Source organism: Phacochoerus africanus, chromosome 11 (genome assembly GCF_016906955.1).
Source record: "Phacochoerus africanus isolate WHEZ1 chromosome 11, ROS_Pafr_v1, whole genome shotgun sequence".
Classification (NCBI taxonomy): Eukaryota; Metazoa; Chordata; class Mammalia; order Artiodactyla; family Suidae; genus Phacochoerus; species Phacochoerus africanus.
Genome location: NC_062554.1, coordinates 123,819,665 through 123,840,147, shown reverse-complemented (window position 1 = coordinate 123,840,147; position 20,483 = coordinate 123,819,665). Strand labels below are relative to the sequence as shown.

Below are 20,483 nucleotides of genomic sequence, written 5' to 3'. Positions count from 1 at the left end.
GGGCCCTTGCAGCACGGCCAGTCCCTCTGCGTTCCTCCCTGGGAGGCAGCTGACCGCAGGGCCTCTAACTGCTCTCTGCAGCGGCCGCTCCTGACCTTGTCTGACATTTAGAGGCCAGACCACTCCTCTTCCGGTTGGTCCCTGGTGCTGAAATGCCTTGGTTACAACAAAATTTCAAAACCCGATAGCTGTTGACTTTCTAGGGACTGGGCAGTGGAGGTAGAGTGAGTCCCTCCCCCAGCCCACCCTGTTCCCACCTGACCCATCACCCTGGAGATCAGAGCACCCAGCCCGGCTCCTCCCGGAGGCACAAGAGTTCCAGACCGGCAGGGACCCCACATCTGTCCTAATCAGGATGCTGAGAATTCCAGTCCACACCGCAGGCAGCAAGGGGGGGTCTGGGTGAAAGAGACCCTTGGGCTCACTCCAGAGGATTTTCTAGAGCCTTGAGCTCTACCTCCCCACCCCCCACCCAGCCAATCTCTCAGTTCCCTGATTCAACGCACCACAAACCCGTGGGGTCCTTAGACATCGGAGGTGGAGGCAAAAAAATCAAGGAGCTGCTTCCTTACGTAACAGGTGTGAATCGCAGGCTGCAGCAGAGGTGTGCCCGAAATAACACGTTTAATTTATTTCAATCAAATGAGAACTCAGCTCCAACTCACTTTCCCATAGGGATCATGGGTTACTCACAAACAAAACCTGAGGCTCTTGTGGGCTCTGAACAGGAACATCAGGGCCTTTGTGGTCCTCAGAGGTGGGTGGCACTTGATCCAGGCCCACCTCGGTCTGTGACTCCTGGCTGATCCGGAAGGCCTCCACTGCACCCCACCCGCTATGATCCTGGCCCTGTTTTCTTCTGAGGCTTTGCCCTCAGGGTGCTGTCTGGGAGGGAGGGGGTGCAAGCTGAACCTCTTCTTTTTATTCTGAAATAAAATATTCTATTCCCTATTTTCTCTCCCCTCCTCGGGACATCTAGGGAACGCTCTTCAGTGTTTAATGCCTTTGACCTCAAAACATTCTGTTTTCTGCCCTGCAAATTCCTCTCATAAAGGGCCTGCTTCTCTGCCAGAGCTAGGTGAGGATTGGGCAAAGATGGGTATGAGGAGCAGGAAACTAGCTAGTAACTCAGTGATTTATCCCACTGTCCTTACTGGGGGATGGGTTGGTGCTCAGGGTTTGGACAAGGAAGGTCTTTCTTTCCAGACTGGTACAGGGTAAGCCCTGATGACTTCATAGAAAGTTCTGCTCTCTGGAGTTTGCCTGGAAGTGGCTCATTTTGGGGATCTCAGTTCCTAATCGTGAGATTACCAGAGATGAGGTTTGTGAGACCCGCTTCTGTTCCAGGTTTCATTCATCCATTCAACTCTTTATCAGAAACAAACATTTCTTTGTTTTACCTGATGTCCCAGGTGATATGTGCTGAGCCTGAAGCCCTGAATCCGCCAGCCATGGGACAGGAGGGTGGGGGAAGAGTCAAGTTTCCTGAAGATGCCCCAGGCCCTTGCTGCACACCCCTGTCTCCCCTGGCCTCTCTCAAGTCCTCAGAAACAAAGCAGGAGAGAAGCCACAGTGTAAACAGGTCTGGGGAGAAATAGGAGGCTCTCCACCCAGGCTGGGAAGCAGCTGGGACAGTCTGTTCTACAACACGGCAGCCAAGGCCTCTTTCAGCACAGTCACAAACTCCCCACTGAGTCAGCCTTGCTCTTGCTTTTGCCCTGGACGCCGGAACCTAGGCTCTTCATCCAGAAATCTAATTACACAACTAGAGGAACCGCCCAAACACATCCCTTGGGCATTTCCTAATAGACGCAAAGATCCTTTGGCCCATAGTGAGGTCTGACCTTCTCTGGCCAATGACATATCCCTTCCCCGTACATGCCACCAGGAGAAAATTCCATACGTGTTCATCACATTTCTTTCCAAGGAATACAAAAGAGCTGCTTGTATGGCCTGGCAGTTGGCATTTTCATTCTTGATTCCTGAGAGAAAGAAAAGATCCAGGTTCTTGGACCAGCCTTTGGAGATCAGGACTCAGTCCCTCTAGCGCAACCCATCCCAGACTTTTTATTAGAACCAGTCTTCCCCCAGGAGACCTGCTCTTTGCTGTGCTGCATCCTGACAACCGCAGGTATCCAGTCATAGACCAGGATCTGTGGGAAATCAAGGCCGGAGCCTAAGGGGTCATCCATCCAAGGACAGGTTTGTGAAGCAGGAAATGCTTATGCTCACTCCTCTCCCCCAAGCAAAACCCATCATCGAAGGATCTTACACTGCCAGCTGCTTGTCTGTTGTGTTATGATGGAAGGCAGCCTGGCAAATTAATTCTGCTTCGAGCATCCTTTCCTTCAATCAATCTTTGAGCTAATACTGAGTGCCCAAATCCTTGAGGCACTTGCAATCTAAAAGTATTTTACTTTTAGAGTTCCCTGGTAGCCTAGTGGTTAAGGATCCAGCATTTGTCACAGCTGTGGCGTTGGGTTTGATCCCTGGCTTGGGAACTTCTGCATGCTGTGGGCACCCTACCCCGTACCCCAAATCTCACTCTTTATTCTATTGGTATTCTTTATAGTCCATAAATAAAACATATGCAAAGTTTAGAAGGCTTCCTGAACCTAGTAAACACTCAATAAATATTGGCTGTTATTTATTCATTGATTTTAAAATATTTATTAAAGGATTCTCCTTGTGACACAGCAGGTTAAGGATCTGGCATTGCCACTGCAGCGGCTCAGGTCACTGCCATGGCATGGGTTCCATCCCTGGCCCAGGAATTTCCACATGCCTCAGGTGCGGCCCCCCCCAAAATATTTATTGAGTACTTGCCTTGTGCCAGTCCCTGTTCTAGGGATGGAGGAACAAAGAAAACAAAATAGACAAAGCTCCCGATCATTGCGCCCTTTGCTTTCTAGTCGGGGAGACAGACAATAATAACACTTTGCTTGTTTCCCGTGGATTATCTTGGTTAGCCCCCAGCATACTCATACAGTTATGGAAGCCATGGCGCACATGGATTGCGACTTGTCTAAGACTACTTAACTATTGAACAGCCGGCAGGACTTGGCTCACGTTCAGATTCCTAATCCAGACAAGTCAGATAAGTGGGACATGGGACGAATGACGTGTCATTCACAGCAGGCGCAAAAGGAGGGGGGAGCACTTGCGCTGGGCTTTCAGTGATATGCAGGGATTGAATCGGGTGTGTTCAAAGAGACGTGTTCTGGGCGTTGAGAGAAGCGGTGAAAGAGCCAGTGGTGGCAAGAAGACCTTTTGGGGAGATGGTTCTGGTTGGTTGCTATAGAAGGTTTATCTTGGTCTTTATCTGGGAAGCTTTTGACTTTTCAGCAAGCAGGCAAAATCATTCCGTTTAATGATTACATGTATCAGTGGCTTGAAGATGGTGTCTGCATTTTAAATGGTCAATATGTAACTCAAAGGAATGAACACCTAAAGGTGGACCCTTAGGGACCAGAAATGGACCAATGAGGAAATGGTTTTTTCCTTTTTATTTTATTTTTTTTTTCTTTTGTGCTTCTCAAAGCCCAACATTTCACAGGCTGGCTCTAATTGGCTGTATTCTACATTTTTCCAGCCAACCAGGCATGGGCTAACTGCTTCCTACATCCACCAGTTATGGGAAAACAACCAAAGAAAATAAACAGAGGAAGAGCCTGGGGCACTAGCCACTCCAGAAGAAATCCCAGAGCTCCAGGACAAATGGAGCAAAGACAAACATTTGGTTTTTCAGGCTCAGATGGTTTCCATCAGACAGCCCAGCCCCAGCCAGGAAGCCCGATGGACACTTCCACCCCGCGGATTTACGCCCCCGCACTGATAAGCCTGATGCCGCATTTCCAGCTCAGGGGAAGGAGGCTTAGCCCCCCCACCAGGGCTGATAATGGTTCTCGTGTGAAAGGCACTGTTGGTTTGGTTTTCAGACATTTGACTTGAGTCTGGAATCCCTTGCCTTCCCACACCCCCAGGCACATTGGAAATGGGAGTGGGGTTGATTTCCTCTGGGAAACCCCTCTGAAGGATTGTTCATTTATCTGCACCAAGAGAGCCAACCTGGAAATGCGTACCCTCTGCCCCGCCTTCCCTCCAGGGAGGAGCAGGGGTCAGAACCAGGGCGGAGAAGTCTTTCCTGAAGTGGGTGGAGCTTATTCCCGAAGCCCCTCGCCTACGGTGTGGCTTCTGTGGGGCTCCTGGCATCTTTTTCAACTTACTCAGAAGCTCACAAAATTATATCCTCTAGGGGGCGACGTAGAGTAATGAACCGAGGACCCGGCTCACGTTAAGCCTGGAGAAAAAAATAAGATAGAGTATATTTTCAAACTGAAAAAGTTTCAAGTCACTAAAATGGGACTTTTAAGAGGACTTAGAAGAGGCATGATATGGCAGTAAGAGCCTTTAAAATGGACCAGAGTGGGTTCAAATTCACTTACTAGCTATGCAGCTTGGACGAGTTACTAAATCTCACTAAGTCGTGGTTTCCCCATCTATGAAATGAGAACTCAAGCAGGTATCTCAAAAGATAGTTTTGGTGAGGATTTAATGTACTAATAAATAATACTTCACTGTACCTAGTGCACAGCAGGTACCTTAACAAATGTTGCTCCCCCTTCCTCTGAGTCCCCTGTTTATCCTTGAATATCCTATCTGGAGAAGAAGCACAAGTGGGTCGGAGTAGGTTGTGCCCTGTACCTGGGGAAGAGAGGACTATTTGGGGGAGATGGTTAGGATTCTAAACGCTCATCTCAGAATGATTCTGCAGAAAGTCTTACCAGGTAGACTTACCTGGGTAAGTCCATGTCAATTGGATTCTGTTGCTCATGGAAGTCAAGCCCTCTGTTTAGAACATTCTAATGGCCTCTCTTTGCATTTGGAATGAAACCCCAGCTTGCTTTTTTTTTTTTTTTTAATGGCCATACGCATGACGTATGGATGTTCTCAGGCCAGGAATTGAACCCAAGCCCCAGCTGAGACCTATGTGGCAGCTGCGGCAACACCAAATCCTTTAATCCATTGTGCTGGGCTGGGGATCAAACTCATGCTGCTGCAGTAACCCCGGCCACTGCAGCTGGGTTCTTAACCCACTGCACTAGAGCAGGAGCTCCAGAACTCCATCTTTATCAGGATCTGACCCTTCTCCACTTCTCCTGCCTCTCTGTGCTCCAGTTCCACCTGGTTTCTTTATCTGAGCTGTGTTCCCCACCTCAGGGCCTTGGCACTAGCTGTGGCCTCACCAGGAATAATACCCTTCCCCCAGGTATCCCTATGTCTGTCCCCTTCCTGTCATTTAGGTTTCAACTTAAAAGTTATTTTGTTTTCCATTCAATACTGTACTTAGCTCCACCTGATGTTTTCGTATTTACATATTTATGTATGATCTCTCCAGACTGGAAGGCAAGCTCCATGGGCACACTAAATTGTCTAATTGGGCAACTCTAGGGCGTGCCTGGTTCACCATAGACACTCAATCAGTTTGCTGAATGAGAAAATGTAAGTGTACCTGGGAACAGTGGCTGGAGGAGCTCATTGTCCACTGTGACATGTGGCCCAAACTCTTGCCAGTTACCCAGGAAACAGTAGCCACTACCAGATATTAGCCACTTAATGATAATGTGCCCTTAGCCTTCAGAGCAGTACAGTTGAAATAATTAATCATTTGTTTAATGTCTCCCATTCCATAGTGATTGATCCAAGAGATGAATACATGTCTGTCTTGCTCAGCCCCGTGTCCCTGGTGCCCAGGAAAGTGCCTGGCTAAGACCTCGGGGAGTCCTCCCACCCAAAGCATCCCTGAAACCCATCAGGGCAGGTCTGGAGGGATGATGGCAACTCTGCTTTCCGTCCGAGAGGTTTGCCGCCCTGTGGCCATGAGTGTTCTCTCTCCCAAGGCCAAGCGGCTTCCTGCTTCGACATGCCTCATATCCTTTCCTCAGATTCCCCACATTTAGGGAAGCAAGGTCTGCCCCTCCCACTTCCTCCCCCTTCCCTATCCCTGCCTGGCTGGAGAGCCTGTGACCCAAAGATGAAAAGATAAGATCAAAGCCCTGCCTGGGAGCAGGAAGTTGAAGCAGGATGAATGTCACAGACCCCACCTCTGAGACACAACCCAGACCAGAGCTACATGGAGAGGCCATTGTCTGTAGGGGGAGAAGATTGTACCCCGATCTTGCTCACCGTCATGTGGCAGAATGAGGTCACGTGGTGGGTCACCATCGGGAGAGGGACTTGCCGGTCGGGAAGGCTCTGCTGTCCTGACCCCTCACTCAACACCCCCCCCACCCCCCCGCCCCCAGCAAGGCAAGACCTGCCGAGAAGTCCTTGTGAGGATGCAGGAGGTGTTGGGCCCCTCGTGCTGGAATAAGAGCTCCATCCCCAGGGCCCGGGTGCACTCCTGTGGGCTCCCTGGGCAGGAAGACCTTGAGAAACCCTGTGCGTCCTGGGGTCAGAGGTCCATGCTCTTCACTCCCTCTCCCCAGGGCATGGGCGGTGGGGGGGATGCACCCTCATTTATGCTGAATCTCCAGAGATGCTCCTCCCAGGACTATCTCATTGAGACTTTGTCCCAAACCAAGCCAGGGTATTAGCAGTGTAGGTAACTGCCTATATGGGTTTTGTGTGTTTGTTTTGTTTTGCTTTTTAGGGCCGCCCCCGAGGCATATGGAAGTTCACACAGCATTCCCTGCCCTGGTGAAGCTTACCTTTATAGGGGAGGGAGAAATAGACAAAAATATGATTAAATAAGGAAAATGTACAAGATGTTAGAGATAAATGCTGTGGAGAAATACAAAGCTCAGAGGGAGGCGGGCGGTGGAGGGTACAGGGAGGGGCGGGTGACCAGAGACACTCTCACTCAGAAGGTGGTATTTAAGTGAAGGGTTTTGAGCCCAGGAGCAACATAATTTGACTGATATTTTCACATTATCGGTCTGGCTGCTGACTGAAAAAGGCTAGAGAGACAGAGAGACCAGGGCAGTCCAAGCGAGAGCGGGTGGAGATGAGGCAGTTTTCTGTTTGCTGCGGACTTGGTGGTTTAAAACCACACCATTGATTCTCGCTTCTGGAAGCCAGGAGTCCGAATAGGGTTCACTGGGTCAATGCTAAGCTTTTCTCAGGGTCGTATTCACTCCGGGGGGGTGGGGGGATCTCTTTCCTTGCCTTTTCCAGCATCTAGAGCTGCCCTGGTTGCTGGCCTTGGCCCCTTCTTCTGCCTTCAAGGGCAAGAGTGTAGCATCTTCTCTTCTCCATCATCTCTCTCCTATGTTAAATCTCCCTGGCCTTCCTGTAAGGACACTCAGTATTACGTTAGGCCCAACCCAGATTAACCAGGATGATCCCAGGATCGTTGTTAGTTTAATCACATCAGCAAAGTCTCTCCTTTTTTTTTTTCTTTTTTTTTGGCCTTTTTGCCTTTTCTAGGGCCATTCCCACAGCATATGGAGGTTCCGAGGCTAGGGGTTGAATTGGAGCTGTAGCCACCAGCCCACGCCAGAGCCACAGCAATGCGGGATCAGAGCCGCATCTGTGACCTACACCACAGCTCACAGCAACGCCGGATCCTCAAACCACTGAGCAAGGCCAGGGATCAAACCCGCAACCCCATGGTTCCTAGTCAGATTCGTTAACCACTGAGCCACGACAGGAACTCCTGCAAAGTCTCTTTTGCCCCATAAACTAACATTCACAGGTTCCAGGGATTAGGGCCGGGATGTTTGGGGGCCTTTATTGAACCCACCAGAGCAGGCTTGGGCCAGGGTACAAGTGGTAGCAATGTTGAGAAGTGAGCAGATTCTTTGTTTGTTTGTTTGTTTAATGGTCGTACCCATGGCATATGGAAGTTCCCAGGCCAGGGGTTGAATCCAAGTCACAGCTGTGGCAACACCTGATCCTTTTAACCCACTGCACTGGGCTAAGGATTGAACCCCGCGCTTTGCAGCAAACCAAGCCTCTGCAGTCGGATTCTTAACCCACTGCACTAGGGTGGGAACCCCACGAGTGAGCATATTCTTGGATGTGTTTTGAAGACCACATCAATGGGGTTGCTTTGTGGATCGAATGAGGGCTACGAGAGAAAGAAAGGAATCAGAAATACACAAAGGCTTTGGCCTGAGCAATGTTGGACGAAAGTTTCCCTCAGTGAAATGAGCAAGACTGTAGGAAAAACTTCTTGATGTGTGTGGGGTTGGTGGCAGAGGAGGCTGCTTGCTTGCGTGCGTGCTTGATCCAAGCCAGAGAGTTCAGGAGCTCCTGAACATGTTAGGGTTGAGATGGCTCATCCAGTGGGCATGTTGAAAAGGCCACCAGGTATGAGTCTGAAGTTCAGGAAAGAAGGCTACCCTGGCGAGGGAAATTTGGGAGCCTTCCACGTGTCTGTAAAGCTTTGAAATTGAAGGAAATCATTACAGGTGCAAGTGTGGGTAGAAAAGAAAAGAGGTCCAGGAACTGAGCCTGGGAGACTCCAGGCATTCAGACTGGGGAGATGAGAAGGCCCCAAAAGAGCAGTTGGTGTGGTAAGAGGACAACCAGAAGAGGGTGGATTCTGGAGCTCACATAGAGACAGGAGATGGGGTGGGTGGGCAGGGCCCCTAAGCCCCTGGAGATAGCTGGGCACCTACGGCACTGAGGGCACCTCCTCCCACCCCCAAATGCTTTCCAGCATGAAAATCAAGCCCCTGCCCTTGGGTCTGGCCAAAGAAGCAGAAAAGGTCTGCACTTTCTGGGCAGTACCCCTGCAGAGATGCCGCACAGATGTGGTGCAGCTGTGTGTCTTGTCTCCTAGACTCATCTCCTTCATCCCATCTGAGATTCCCAGGGGACAAGTCTGTCACCTGTTTCTGGAAAAGGAATCTATCTCAAGCAGTGAGGTCTCCAGCTGCCTGCCACCCACTGAGCAGCCGGCTCTGTTATTGGGTGCTCAGATCACTAGTTCCTGAGTAGAAAGCAGCAGCTGCACTAATGTCACCCGTAGGGCCGTCCCTGCAAGGCCTGACCGCCGTTCTGAGCCACTGTTTTCATGCTTTAACCAGAATGCTCACTTTAAATAGCCCCGTTATTCAGTGCATCATCACACACGAATCATCCATCAAATCCTCGGAATCAAACTGAATTCAGATCCTATGCTATGCAGTTGAAACCAGATATCTCAAAATACCTAGATAGCCAAGCAGTTGAGGAATCTCCATGCCTGCCAGCTTGGATGGATTCTCTTCTCTTCCTTTCCCCTCCACTCCCCTTCCCTTTCCTTCCCTTTCTCCTCCCTTAAAAGAGAGGAGAACAAGTCCCCTGGAGTTTTCATTCAGTTGAGTGCATATTGGAATTAAAACCTAAGGAATTGGCATTCCCATTGTGGCTCAGTGGGTTAAGTACCTGACATAGTGTCCATGAGGATGCAGGTTCGATCCCCGGCCTTGCTCAGTGAGTTAAGGATCCAGCGGCAGCGTAGCTTGCAGATGTGGCTCAGATTTGGCATTGCCATGGCTGTGGTGTAGGCCAGCAGCTGCATCTCTGATTCAACCCCTAGCCTGGGAACTTCTGTATGCTGCAGGCATGGCCCTAAAAAAAATAAAGAAAGAATTTTAAAAAAATGATACTTGGGCCCCACTCCCAGGGATTCTGCTTTCATTGATCTTGGGTGTGGGCTGGGCATGGAGGTTTTGTAAAGCTCCTTAGGTGATTCTGATGTGCAGCCAAATTTAAGAAGCAGTGTCTTCATTCCAATTATTTTACTAAGGAGGGAGTCCGGGTGTAGTATTCTAAATGCCGTGGCAGGAGCTGCATCTCCTTCCAGCTCCCTGCCCTGCCTCTCCCTAACATTCCTGGTTTGTAGGACAAAGACTTGGGGCCAGTCTTCTGGGTCTGAATATGACCCATAGATGCCGTAGGCTCTGTAACGTTCTGTATCTTCCAAAGGGTGTGACCCAATGGGGGCTCTGAAATCATACACCCCGCTTTTATTTTCTCTCTGCCATTCCCTCCTAGGGCACCTTCAGCCAATTTTTAATTGCAGCTCTAGCTCCAGGACAAGTAGGGTAAAGGTCGATGGCAGTACCCAAGGGCACACACGTGCGCCCAGGGCATGCCCACACACGCAGCCTGTGAGTCAGACTTGGGAGTAGAGTTCTCCTGGTACAGAGCTCCTCTGAGAGAGAAGAAGCGGACACAGTGCTCTATAATGTCTGCTTTTGTGCCACTGCCACTCGGTGGGAGAATTATGAGGGAACACTGGCATCTTTGCCCCCAAAGCAGGGCTTGCGCAATGAGCTACGCTGCTCAGAAGCAACCCGCCTGCCCTCCTCGTCTCCCTCCATCTGGGATCCTTAATTGGCATGATCTAAATAGTAATGTGCCCAGGCTAGATCCAAGACTATTAAATGCCATAGCTCTCAGGCTCTTTGAAAAGAAACATTGGTATGACTTTCCAGAAAGCAACTTGGTAAATCTATCTCAGGAGCTTGAAATATGTCCAGTTCACATCCTTTCATTCCAATTATTTTACTTCCTACCCTAAGGAAGTAGTCAGAGATGTGGTAGAAGATTCTTGTACAAAGATCTTCCACCAAGTGTTATTATAACTGCAAAAACTCAGCAGTTAGTTAACTGTGCACTTTCTGGAATACCAGATTGGTTAATATATGGTGGCCTATCGCAGTACGGTCAGGCAAGGAAATATACACATTGTTGAAACACTCTTTCATGTACTTTTAACAGTATGAGAAAAACATTCCCAATATAATGCTAAATGCAAAAAATACATATAACTAATTTTGCAGTTCACTCAATTGTAGACATACACACTTATGTGTAGAGAAGAAAACCCTGGACAGAAATACTAAGATGATAACTGGTTATCTGGATTGTGTGCTTGTGATTGATTTCTTGGGTTTGTTTTTTCAGAGTTCCCCAGGCTTGTGTTGTATCTATAATCAGAAAAAAAAAAGTCATTTCTTTTCAGTGGAAAGACTTCATTTCTCAGGATGACAACAGGCATCTATCAGGGGCTGATTTCAGAACTGGCCCCATAATAACCCTCTCCCATCACTGCCTGTGCTCACACGGATGCTTTCCAAGGCCTTCGCTGCTTGTCTCTGCCCCAAGTCCTGCAGCAGCTTTGATGTGGGGGAGCCAGGGAGCATTCCAGCCCTGCTCAGTAGACCAGCCAAGGCTGGGGAATGCTTGCTGGGCAGTGGGATTGGGGTCACCCAATTTACCAGGTAAGGACCAGGCATCATGCTGCTCTTCAGCATTATGAGCTCAACAGAAGCCTCAGGAAGCAGAGATCTTGCACAGACACGCAGGAGCACATTTATTAATCCAGTCTGGAGGTATTTATTAAGTGTCTTCCATGTGCCAGGTGAAGTTTCCAGTCATTCCACGAACACTGTTACAGGTTGTTACTTGAAGGAGCTGACTGATGGGCTGAGAAGGCAAGTTTGGGACTAAAGTTTGGGCTTCCAGAGGAAGACTGCCTGTCCTGCCCTGCTAAGTAGTTGCTTGGTAGGGGTTTGGAGTCATGGTCTCACCAAAGGGCTCTCTCTTTCTCGCTCTGTCTCTGTTTCTTCAGATGGAGGTGATTGTGGGGGACTTTGGGATCGTGGTGGTGCCCCGGGATGCAGCTGACACAGACCGAATTATGAATCACTCCTCAATACTCCGCAAATATAAAGTGAGTCTGCCATCTCCCTGCTGGCGTAATAATGTGCTGTGAGAGGCCAGGGGCAGGAGGAGGCATGAGGACCCAAAGGAAGTGTAGCGTGAGGGGCTGACAGCCTGCTGTCTCTGCTCTGTCCTCAGAACAACATCTTGGTGGTGAAGGATGACATCAACCATCCCATGTCTGTTGTCAGCTCAACCAAGAGCAGGTACGTTTGACAGACAACCAGAACGACGTTGGGCAGGCTGGCTTTCAGGTTTCCATACAACTCTCCTCAGTCCAGGCTGACCCTTAGATTGACTGACACCTGCTGTCCCACTACGCACCCCTCTTTTTGGACCTCGTTTATTGTCACCAGTCATTTTTGGGGGCCTCACCTGTGACACATGGATGTTGCTGGGCCAGGAATCAAATCTAAGCAGCCGTTGTGACCCGTGCCACAGCTGAAGGAACGCTTCCTTGACCCACTGCACCATAGCGGGAACTCCGATCCCCAGTCAGGAGAGGGGATAGGCCATTAGCTCATTTTGTAGCTGGTTTGAGGCGGGAAATAGGATGTTTTTAGTTTGGACTCTAGTTTGAGGTATTAAGGGTTTAAGTTTTGCTGCCATAACAAAAAGACCCCCAGTAGTCAGAGCTTTCAAAAAGGAATGTTTATTTCCCTCTTACTGAAGTCGAAGAGATTAAGTCTCTGCCCTCTTCAACTTGAAGCCTCCTTCTCTGGGTGCATAGCTGTTGTGGTGACTGTTCTCAGCCAGTGGAAAGCTGCAAGGAGCTTTGTCCTTAAGCAGGTGATCTAGGAGTTCCCATCGTGGCTCAGTGGTTAATGAATCTGACTAGGAACCACAAGGGTTCGATCCCTGGCCTTGCTCAGTGGGTTGAGGATCCGGCGTTGCCGTGAGCTGTGGTGTAGGTTGCAGACACGGCTCGGATCCCTCATTGCTGTGGCTCTGGCGTAGGCTGGCGGCTACAGCTCCTATTGGACCCCTAGCCTGGGAACCTCCATATGCTGCAGGAGCGGCTCTAGAAAAGGCAAAAAGACAAAAAAAGAAGGTGATCCAAAGTTGCACCGGTCACTTCTCCTTCATCCCACTGGCTCAGCCTCAGTCAGTGGCCATACTGAGCCTCAAGGGAGGCTGGGAGTAGACTTTGTAGCTTGGCTGCCTGGGTCCAGCTAAAACTTGGGAGGCTCTGCTAAGCATAAGAAAGAGAGGGGTCAGTTAACAGTCTCCATCACAACCCCCAAGTGGAAATGTCCACTGGAATGGTAAGATATGTGGCATATAGAGGTCTAAAAACGTAATGACACCAAAAGCCATGAGCATGTAAGTGTAAATTAAATTAGGGGTGTGGCTGAGCTCACAGAGTCAATAAGAAGAGGAAATGGCGATGGGAAACACTTAAAAGAAGGCTAAGGCATTCCGTTGTGGCTCAGTGGTAGCTAGTATCCATAAGGACGGGAGTTTGATCCCTGACCCCGCTCAGTGGGTTAAGGATCTGGCATTGCTGTGAGCTGTGGTGATTAGGTGACAGACATGGCTTGGATCTGGCATTGCTGTGGCTGTGGTGTAAGGCCTGCAGCTGCAGCTCCAATTCAGCCCCTTGCCTGGGAACCTCCATATGCCATGGGTGTGGCCCTAAACACACACACACACACACACACAAAAGAAGAAGAAGAGGAAGAAGAAGGAGTAAATTGGGAGTTTGAGACTAACTTAAATACACTGCTATATACAAAAAAAGATAACCAACAAGACCGACAGTATGGCGCAAGGATCTCTATTCATTATTTTGTAATAACCTATAAGGGAAAAGAACCTGAAAAAGAACAGATATTTGTATAACTGAGTCACTTTGCTGTACACCTGAAACTAACACAACATGCTAAATCAACTACTTACTTCACTTAATGGAAACCCTTACTAACTCAGTATTCAGCGAGTACGAAGAATAGATGGGCTTAAACAACTTGCCCAAGGTTCCTGAGTTAGGAAGGAGCAGAGCCAGGTAGAGGAGGACTTGGGGCGGGCGGGGGGGGGGAATGCAGGGCGAGAGGGCCTTTCCTAATACTGTTTATTTAGCCTAAGCCAGGATTGGTAAGGGGGTGTTGGCTAAACCCTGTCCCTGAAAGGGGATGGGCCGGCCGGTCCTCCTGTCTTCAGGAGAAGATGCCATCTGATTACCATCTCGTCTCACCCAGGCTGGCCCTGCAGCACGGGGACGGCCACGTCGTGGATTACCTGTCCCAGCCGGTCATCGACTACATTCTCAAGAGCCAGCTGTATATCAACGCCTCAGGCTAGCGGCCCCAAGGCCCTCTGCTCCACTCTCCCCTCGTCCTCCGCCAACACACGGGCCCCTCTGTTCGTCCCCGTTTCTCTCCTGCCTCTCTGTTTCTCCATCTCATCTTGACTGTTGTCGCCACTTGCTGACTCAGACCCCACAGTGTGGGGGACCTGCAGAGAACCACGACCTCCCCTCCTGCACAGTCATCTTTGGACAAACCTTCCTCTAGTCTCCGGGTGGGGGTGGGGAGGGGATGGGGGTTGGGGAAGTGCAGTCCTTGAAGATGTGCTGGCGTCCGTCTCCCAGCATGCTCTGGGGAGGCGGCTCTGGCTCTCGCCTTCCCAGCATGCCCTTTACCACAAAGGGCTATTTTTCTTGCTCTTCTTTTGTTTTGTTTTTTGAGGTTTTGTTGTCGTTGTTCACTCCTCATAGAACTTGGATCAAATCGGTGTTGGTGGTTCTTGATGTTTGTAGCCTTGATGCATTCCTTCCCTTTGATAGGATGCTGCAGCCAGCATCTGCTCTCAGAAGGTGCATGAGGGCCATACCCAGTGGAGAAGGCTGAGCCACCCCACTTTTGCAACCGCCCCCATCTACCCCCCCCCCCCCGCCACCCTGGCACACACACACACACACACACATAGCAGTCTGGGTCAAGACTGAGACTTTCATGTTCTGAAACCTGGGATGCAAGTCCGGGAATAGTAGGGCTTCTCAGAAGGATTTGAGTCCATTTCCTTAGTTTCAGAAGACCGTTCTCCTGATGCTCCAGTCCGTTCTCATTTCTTGGTGGCATCTGTACAGTTACTTATTTGGGCTGTGACTGATGGCCATGCGGGTTGCTCCCTGCCAGCCCAGGCATTTCCAAGGGACCTTCAGCTCACCGTCAAAGCCCTCGGAGGCTATGCTTAGCCACCTTCCTGCATCTGGGAAGAATCACATATGCAAGGCCAAATACTGATAATGCAGTGGTTTCTGAACTAAAACATGCGAGGAATCCACTCACCCCTAGAGATGTTTGCTAATTGGAATTATTTATTGCCTCCTTGGCTGGGAGATGTCTCTGTCATAAGTCTAGGATGACCTAGGAGAAAGCAGTTTGCTTCCCTAATGGGAATTGATGACTTTCCCGCTCTGGCTGTGGCAACAACAGGCGGTGCCTGAGGTCAGCTCCTTCTTGAGAAGCCGTGCCGTGGCCTTGTTTCTGGGTGAGGGTTCTGTCTCCTGCAGGGCCCAGCAGCCACCGTCATGGCCTGAGGAAATCTACCTAGCAGAGGCATGGGTTCACGAACAGAGATCTTAGGAGAGTGTCAGAAGCCACTAAACCATTTCATCCCTTTTCTCCCTTATGTCCCCCTTCCTCTGCTGCCCTGGAAACCGTTTTGACAGACTCTGTTCTCGTTGTTCAGACCTCACTCCTGTTCTGCTTGGAGAACCAAAAGGAAAGCATACTCTTGGGCTCTGTGTCTCTCATCCAGTTTCTGGCTCTTGGGTTTTTGGTTCTTGAGGAGTGGCCCCCGAACAGTAAGATAATGGTGTCAAAATCTGGTACCAGCTCTGGCCCAGAAGGGGTCAGGTAGGATCTGACCCTAGGAACCGTGTTCTTCACCGTGCATTCCACATCTGTAGCATCCTTCAGTAGCCTCCAGGAAAAGAAACGAAACTCAGTGGAAGAGGACCATGGGGGAGGGGTGCTATTCTCTTGGATTATGGAAATAATCTCCAAAGGACAAAGGTAAGATCCTGTTCTTGGGTCTCGGTGTTTGGCTAAGGATCATGGAATCATAAGCTGAAAAGACCTTTAAAGATTAATTGACCCAACATTTCCTTTAAAGATGAGGGAGCAGAGATGCACTGGATTAAATGGCTGGCCCAAGGTCATATGGCGAGTATAGAGCCTGACAAAAGGATGTGTTTCCCTGACCCTTTGGTCATCACACCTCGTGGTCTCTGCTCCTCTGGTTCACCATGACACTGACCAGGTAAGATGCGGTTTTCAGCCTTTACCTGGCAGCTTGCTCTTAATTTAGGTCTGGCCCACATGCTCCCTGTGGAAGGCATTGTGGTTGCTAGTCCTTGGGGAGAATGTGACGGTGAGGAAGGCTGGAGCTAGGTTTCCCTTAGAAACTGACAGCTAGAGAGCAGAACAGCTTGGAGGAAATCCCAGAAAGTGACCTTCTGAGTCCAAGAAAGGATTGTTTATGGAAGGCAAAGACCCAGCTAGTGCACAAGACGGCACTCGTGCTGAGAGACAGAAGAAGCTTTACCTAGGCAAGGCCATCCTAAGGCAGGAAATCAGGGAACTGGATTCCCCAGGATATGGAGTTTGTGGCTCGTTTGTTCTGAAGATCCACGTGAGCAGGTCCGAGAAAGACCAGATGTCTTTTGTCTCCTTGGTCCACTCTTCTGCTGGGCTCTATAGTCAAGCCCCATTTAATCCATACCCCTGAGAGGACACGGGGCCAGCTCTACCCACTCAGTGTCGGGGCAGGAAGGCAGGTCTGAAGGGAGAGTGAGAAGAACTAAGGAAAAGAATGGGGGCATGGAAATCGGTTTCGAGGAGTGAAATGAGGCAGATCTGATCTTGGATGTATCACAAGGATCGTGTTAAAATGGCTTTTCTTTAATACAAGGAAAAGTGTATCCCCTTTTGGGTAGAATTGTCCATCCCTCCCCTGAGGTTCTTCACTTGCTAGAGGGAGGTCAGAGCCCCTTTCTCAGTCCAGGGCAGGACATGGAGGCCATGACCCAGCCAAGGCCAACACCAGAGAGATGATTCACAGTTGGAAGCAGTGCCCCACATGCCCACAGGATGACCTCAAGGCCCTGACTTCCATTCAGAGGTCCCTTTCCTTCCTGCAAAAGCCAACCCACAGGCTCAGAGATCATGAGAAAGGCATGGACTGCAAGGATTGTGTCAAGAGGGATCTAGAGCCTCATTTCCTGTCTCCCAATAAAGAGTGTCCTTCCCACTCTTATGAAAGCGGCTGATACATAAGAACAGGCAGGAGGGAAACTTTCTGTGTCCCTGACTCTCCTCAAGGAGTGGCCCTTTGAGGGCAGGGTCTGTGCTGCCTGCTGGTACCTCACCCGCCACCCCCCTCCCCAGCCCCCAGGCAGCCTCTGGGGGCTTCCTGCTTTCATTTTCCGTGAATGTGCGTGGGAACAGAGGAGGAAAGTCTCTTACTGAAGTGCCTGAAACCCAGAACTAGAGCTTCTAGAGACGCTGTTCTTTCTGTCCTGGCTTGGTTAACCTTTCCCCAACACTCCCTAGTCTCATGCTCCAGCTTCTCAGAAAGACTAAAAGAACTTGCTGTCCTAATTAACTAGAAAGCAAGACTCCATAGTCAAACCACAGCAAAAGGCAGAGAATTACAGGGAGACATGACTTATATTTTAATAGCCCAAATCTGCTCTCCCAAATCAATACACACACACACACTTTAGAGGACTAAGAGTGAGAAGCATGTTGTTGTATTTTATTCATCAAAAGAGCAATGCAAAAATAAATCAGCAGAATATGGAAAGCTCAGGATCTCTCCCAAGGCTACTACTACAGCAGGTGATGGGAAGGATGGAAACAGGGATCGATTTTGTAGCTCATCCCGTGTGGACACCGTAGGATTAGCATCGGGGTAAAGATGATGAATGTGCTCTGTCCATCCCCTTTGGTCCACACCTTCCTATCGCTGCCCAGTAGACGCGACTCGTCATGTGGTTTCTCTGTCGTGTGCGTTCGAAATGTCCTATGAGCTTGTCCTGGTTGGTTAGGAATGAGTTACACTCTTTCCCGCCTCCTTCGGTCTAGGTCTGGGGCCAGACCTCTGCTTGGTCCAAGCAGTCTCAAGGATTGGCATGGGGAGGGGGAAGCTTTTTGGAATCACTTTTTGGTCACTGAGTCTGCCATTGTCAGAGTAAGATTTGCTCTATGGAAATCCACACATTAATAAAAACTACTTTCGAGTTGCCACACCATCTCACAGTGAAATATTTTGAGTAAAATTTTGTTGTTAGACTAGTTAGAGACAAAAGTTTTATCAGCAAACTGTTTCGATGACATTAATAAATAAGATGATGCTACTGGAGTCTCATGTCTTGTCTAGAATCTTCTCTGTGAGTTGTAGAATTAATCACTTTTTTTCCACAGTCTCACTTGATGGGAGTCAGTGGTTGTAAGAATGTTCTTAGAGCTGATTTTCTGCCTGGTTTTACTGATGCTGCATGTGAAATATGAAAGTGTATAAACTATACTCAAGGGTCATAAACAGGGAAGAATAATGAGCAAATTTGTCGGTCGTGCTTAAATTTTCTCAATTTATTCAAAAATCAGATCTAGGGTTCTACTTAGTCTGCACAGTCTGGTATTGGTTAGCTTGGGTCTTGAATGAAATGAGTTCTCTGTGAATTAAAGATATATTGGTGAAAATTAACAACTTGAATAACTTACTTCTTGTCATAAAAGAGCTTAAGACAGAAATTGTTAAACTCACAATTGGTTTTATTTGACAAACAAGCAAAAAATGAATAAGTCTGTTGTTCAATCCTGCTATGACCATTCTTATTTATTTTTTAGTTGTGACATACATTAGGTATGGATTTAGGTCTAAATAGTGATTGTCCTTAGCTGATTGATAGCAGTCATGATTCGGAAAGTAAAAATAACAATTCCCCATTCAGCCTGCTCATTTAAGGCTTAGCTTCTTGTTTGTCAGATTAGTTATTTTTTTTAATCATTTTGGTTCTCAGTATCTTTTTTGTCTAAGACTGAGATTAGTCAGCTTTGTGTGTGTGCGTGTAGATTAGCAGCTCATCATGATGGCGCTTGACATGCCTTATAAATTGATGGCTTGTATTTATGTATGTTTGCTATTTGGGTCACAAAGCTAAACATGTTTTTTCCTCTGTCCTGAGACTATGTAATGATGAGATCTTGCTTAAATTGGGTGTAAACACTGATTTATTTTGCTTACTTATGCTAACTTAGAAAATATCTATGCTGTATATGAATTAACATACATGGACATACTCATTTTTTCCCGTTACAACCCATAAGTAAGCTTCAGGTCTTGGAATTTCCTAGAAAGTTCCATGCAGCCCATAGTATGAAGAAAGTAGAGGGGGAAAAAAATCTAATCTCTTCTTTCCAGGTGGGAAAATTGAACCACAGCAAGAATCCGCAACATTCCCATGATCATGCAAAACATTAAACAAGACATAATAAACATTTTCCTGGTCCTTGAGACTTGTTCCAAACATTGGACATTACAGAGTATCTTCTTACTCTTTGGTCCCGCCTCCCAAGAGTACTGGAAAGAAACCACATCCTGGGATAAGATTGGAAATACATCTGCTTAAGAAGTTACAGTCTATGGGCAGTTTCATTTCTATCCACCTCTCCAAGCAGAAATCCCCATGAGTCAAAATAGCTGATGACGCATGTGAGGGCTCACCAGGGGCACAAGTAATCAGAAAACTCTCAGAGGAGAAGCACGAGAGCGTTTTCACCACAAATCATAAACATTGATAAGAAAGAGGCAGGAAAGTGCCCTTACCTTGGCGGGGCAGGTCAAGACTAGTAACCACGTCTAAGACCTAGGTAGGCTATAGCTAAGCCCCAAGGCCCATCTCTCTTCTTGGGGACAACCTGTCACATCCTGAGAAATGAGGGGATCTTTTCTGTACAAAGAGAGTCACATGAGTCACTTTTCTATGCCCCATCTCTACTCAGGGATTATCTTCCGTTTGTTGGGAACGGCATTCCTATGACTTTCTTAATCTCTCCCACTGAGGGATCCTTTTATGGTTGTGTGCACCTTGGTTATTAGCTAATGGGATCCCCCACCAAGTTACTGAGTTCCCAAAAATATACACTACCTAATCCTATGAGTGGCAGAGACAGAGAGCCAGTCCCTAAGGATGCATTCCCTCCTTTCACAGCATAGAATTGTTACTGAGAAGTGACTTCCTATCCAGGGAATATATTTCTCAGACCCTCTGCACGTGAGATGTGGTCATAATACTGGAATTTGGACCATGGAATGTGAGAGGAAGGGCTGTGCAGTCCCTCCCAGGCCTGGCCCACAGAACTTTCCTGTGTCTCTTTTCCTTTCCATCCCCTGGAATGGAGATGCTTCTTAGTGCAGCCTTAGAAGCCACATGTTATCCATGGCAGGGCCTCCGGAATGGCTGTGCGGAGGGCCGTCCTGCCAACTTTATCTCCATCCAGTATGTGATGAGAGTAAGCAAAAAAGTATCATGAGTGAGTTATGCATATTTTTAGGCCTGTATGATATAGTAGTTAATCCAACCAAATGTGTAAAATATGTGATTGATTATGTCAAGACAGGATTAAAAAGGCACTTTCAGAGAAGGTAAAGCCAAGTGATCAGATCTGCCAGAATTGAGAGGGGGGGGGGCAGTCAGTGTAGGCAGGAGCAGAATCCTTTCCTCAGCACTTGGGTAGGTGGGCAACTCAGGATCTTAATTTATTACATTTGTGTTTATCAAAAAGCATGATAGTGTACTACAAGCTATTGAT

The 20,483-nt window shown here is 48.4% G+C and overlaps 1 protein-coding gene across 5 annotated transcripts in view; it reads left to right on the top strand.

The window, feature by feature from the left end:
* The window catches only part of NMNAT2 (nicotinamide nucleotide adenylyltransferase 2), a 198,505-nt gene extending 180,585 nt beyond the window's left edge, over positions 1-17,920 (top strand). For all 5 annotated transcript variants that reach the window (XM_047754440.1, XM_047754444.1, XM_047754443.1 and 2 more), the window contains exons 12-14: positions 11,570-11,671; positions 11,800-11,867; positions 13,860-17,920. In XM_047754440.1, coding sequence (XP_047610396.1) covers positions 11,570-11,671; positions 11,800-11,867; positions 13,860-13,962 — 273 coding nt within the window. In that variant the 3' untranslated portion in view covers positions 13,963-17,920. The remainder of the gene's footprint in view (positions 1-11,569; positions 11,672-11,799; positions 11,868-13,859) is intronic.
* The last annotated feature ends 2,563 nt before the right edge of the window (positions 17,921-20,483 follow it).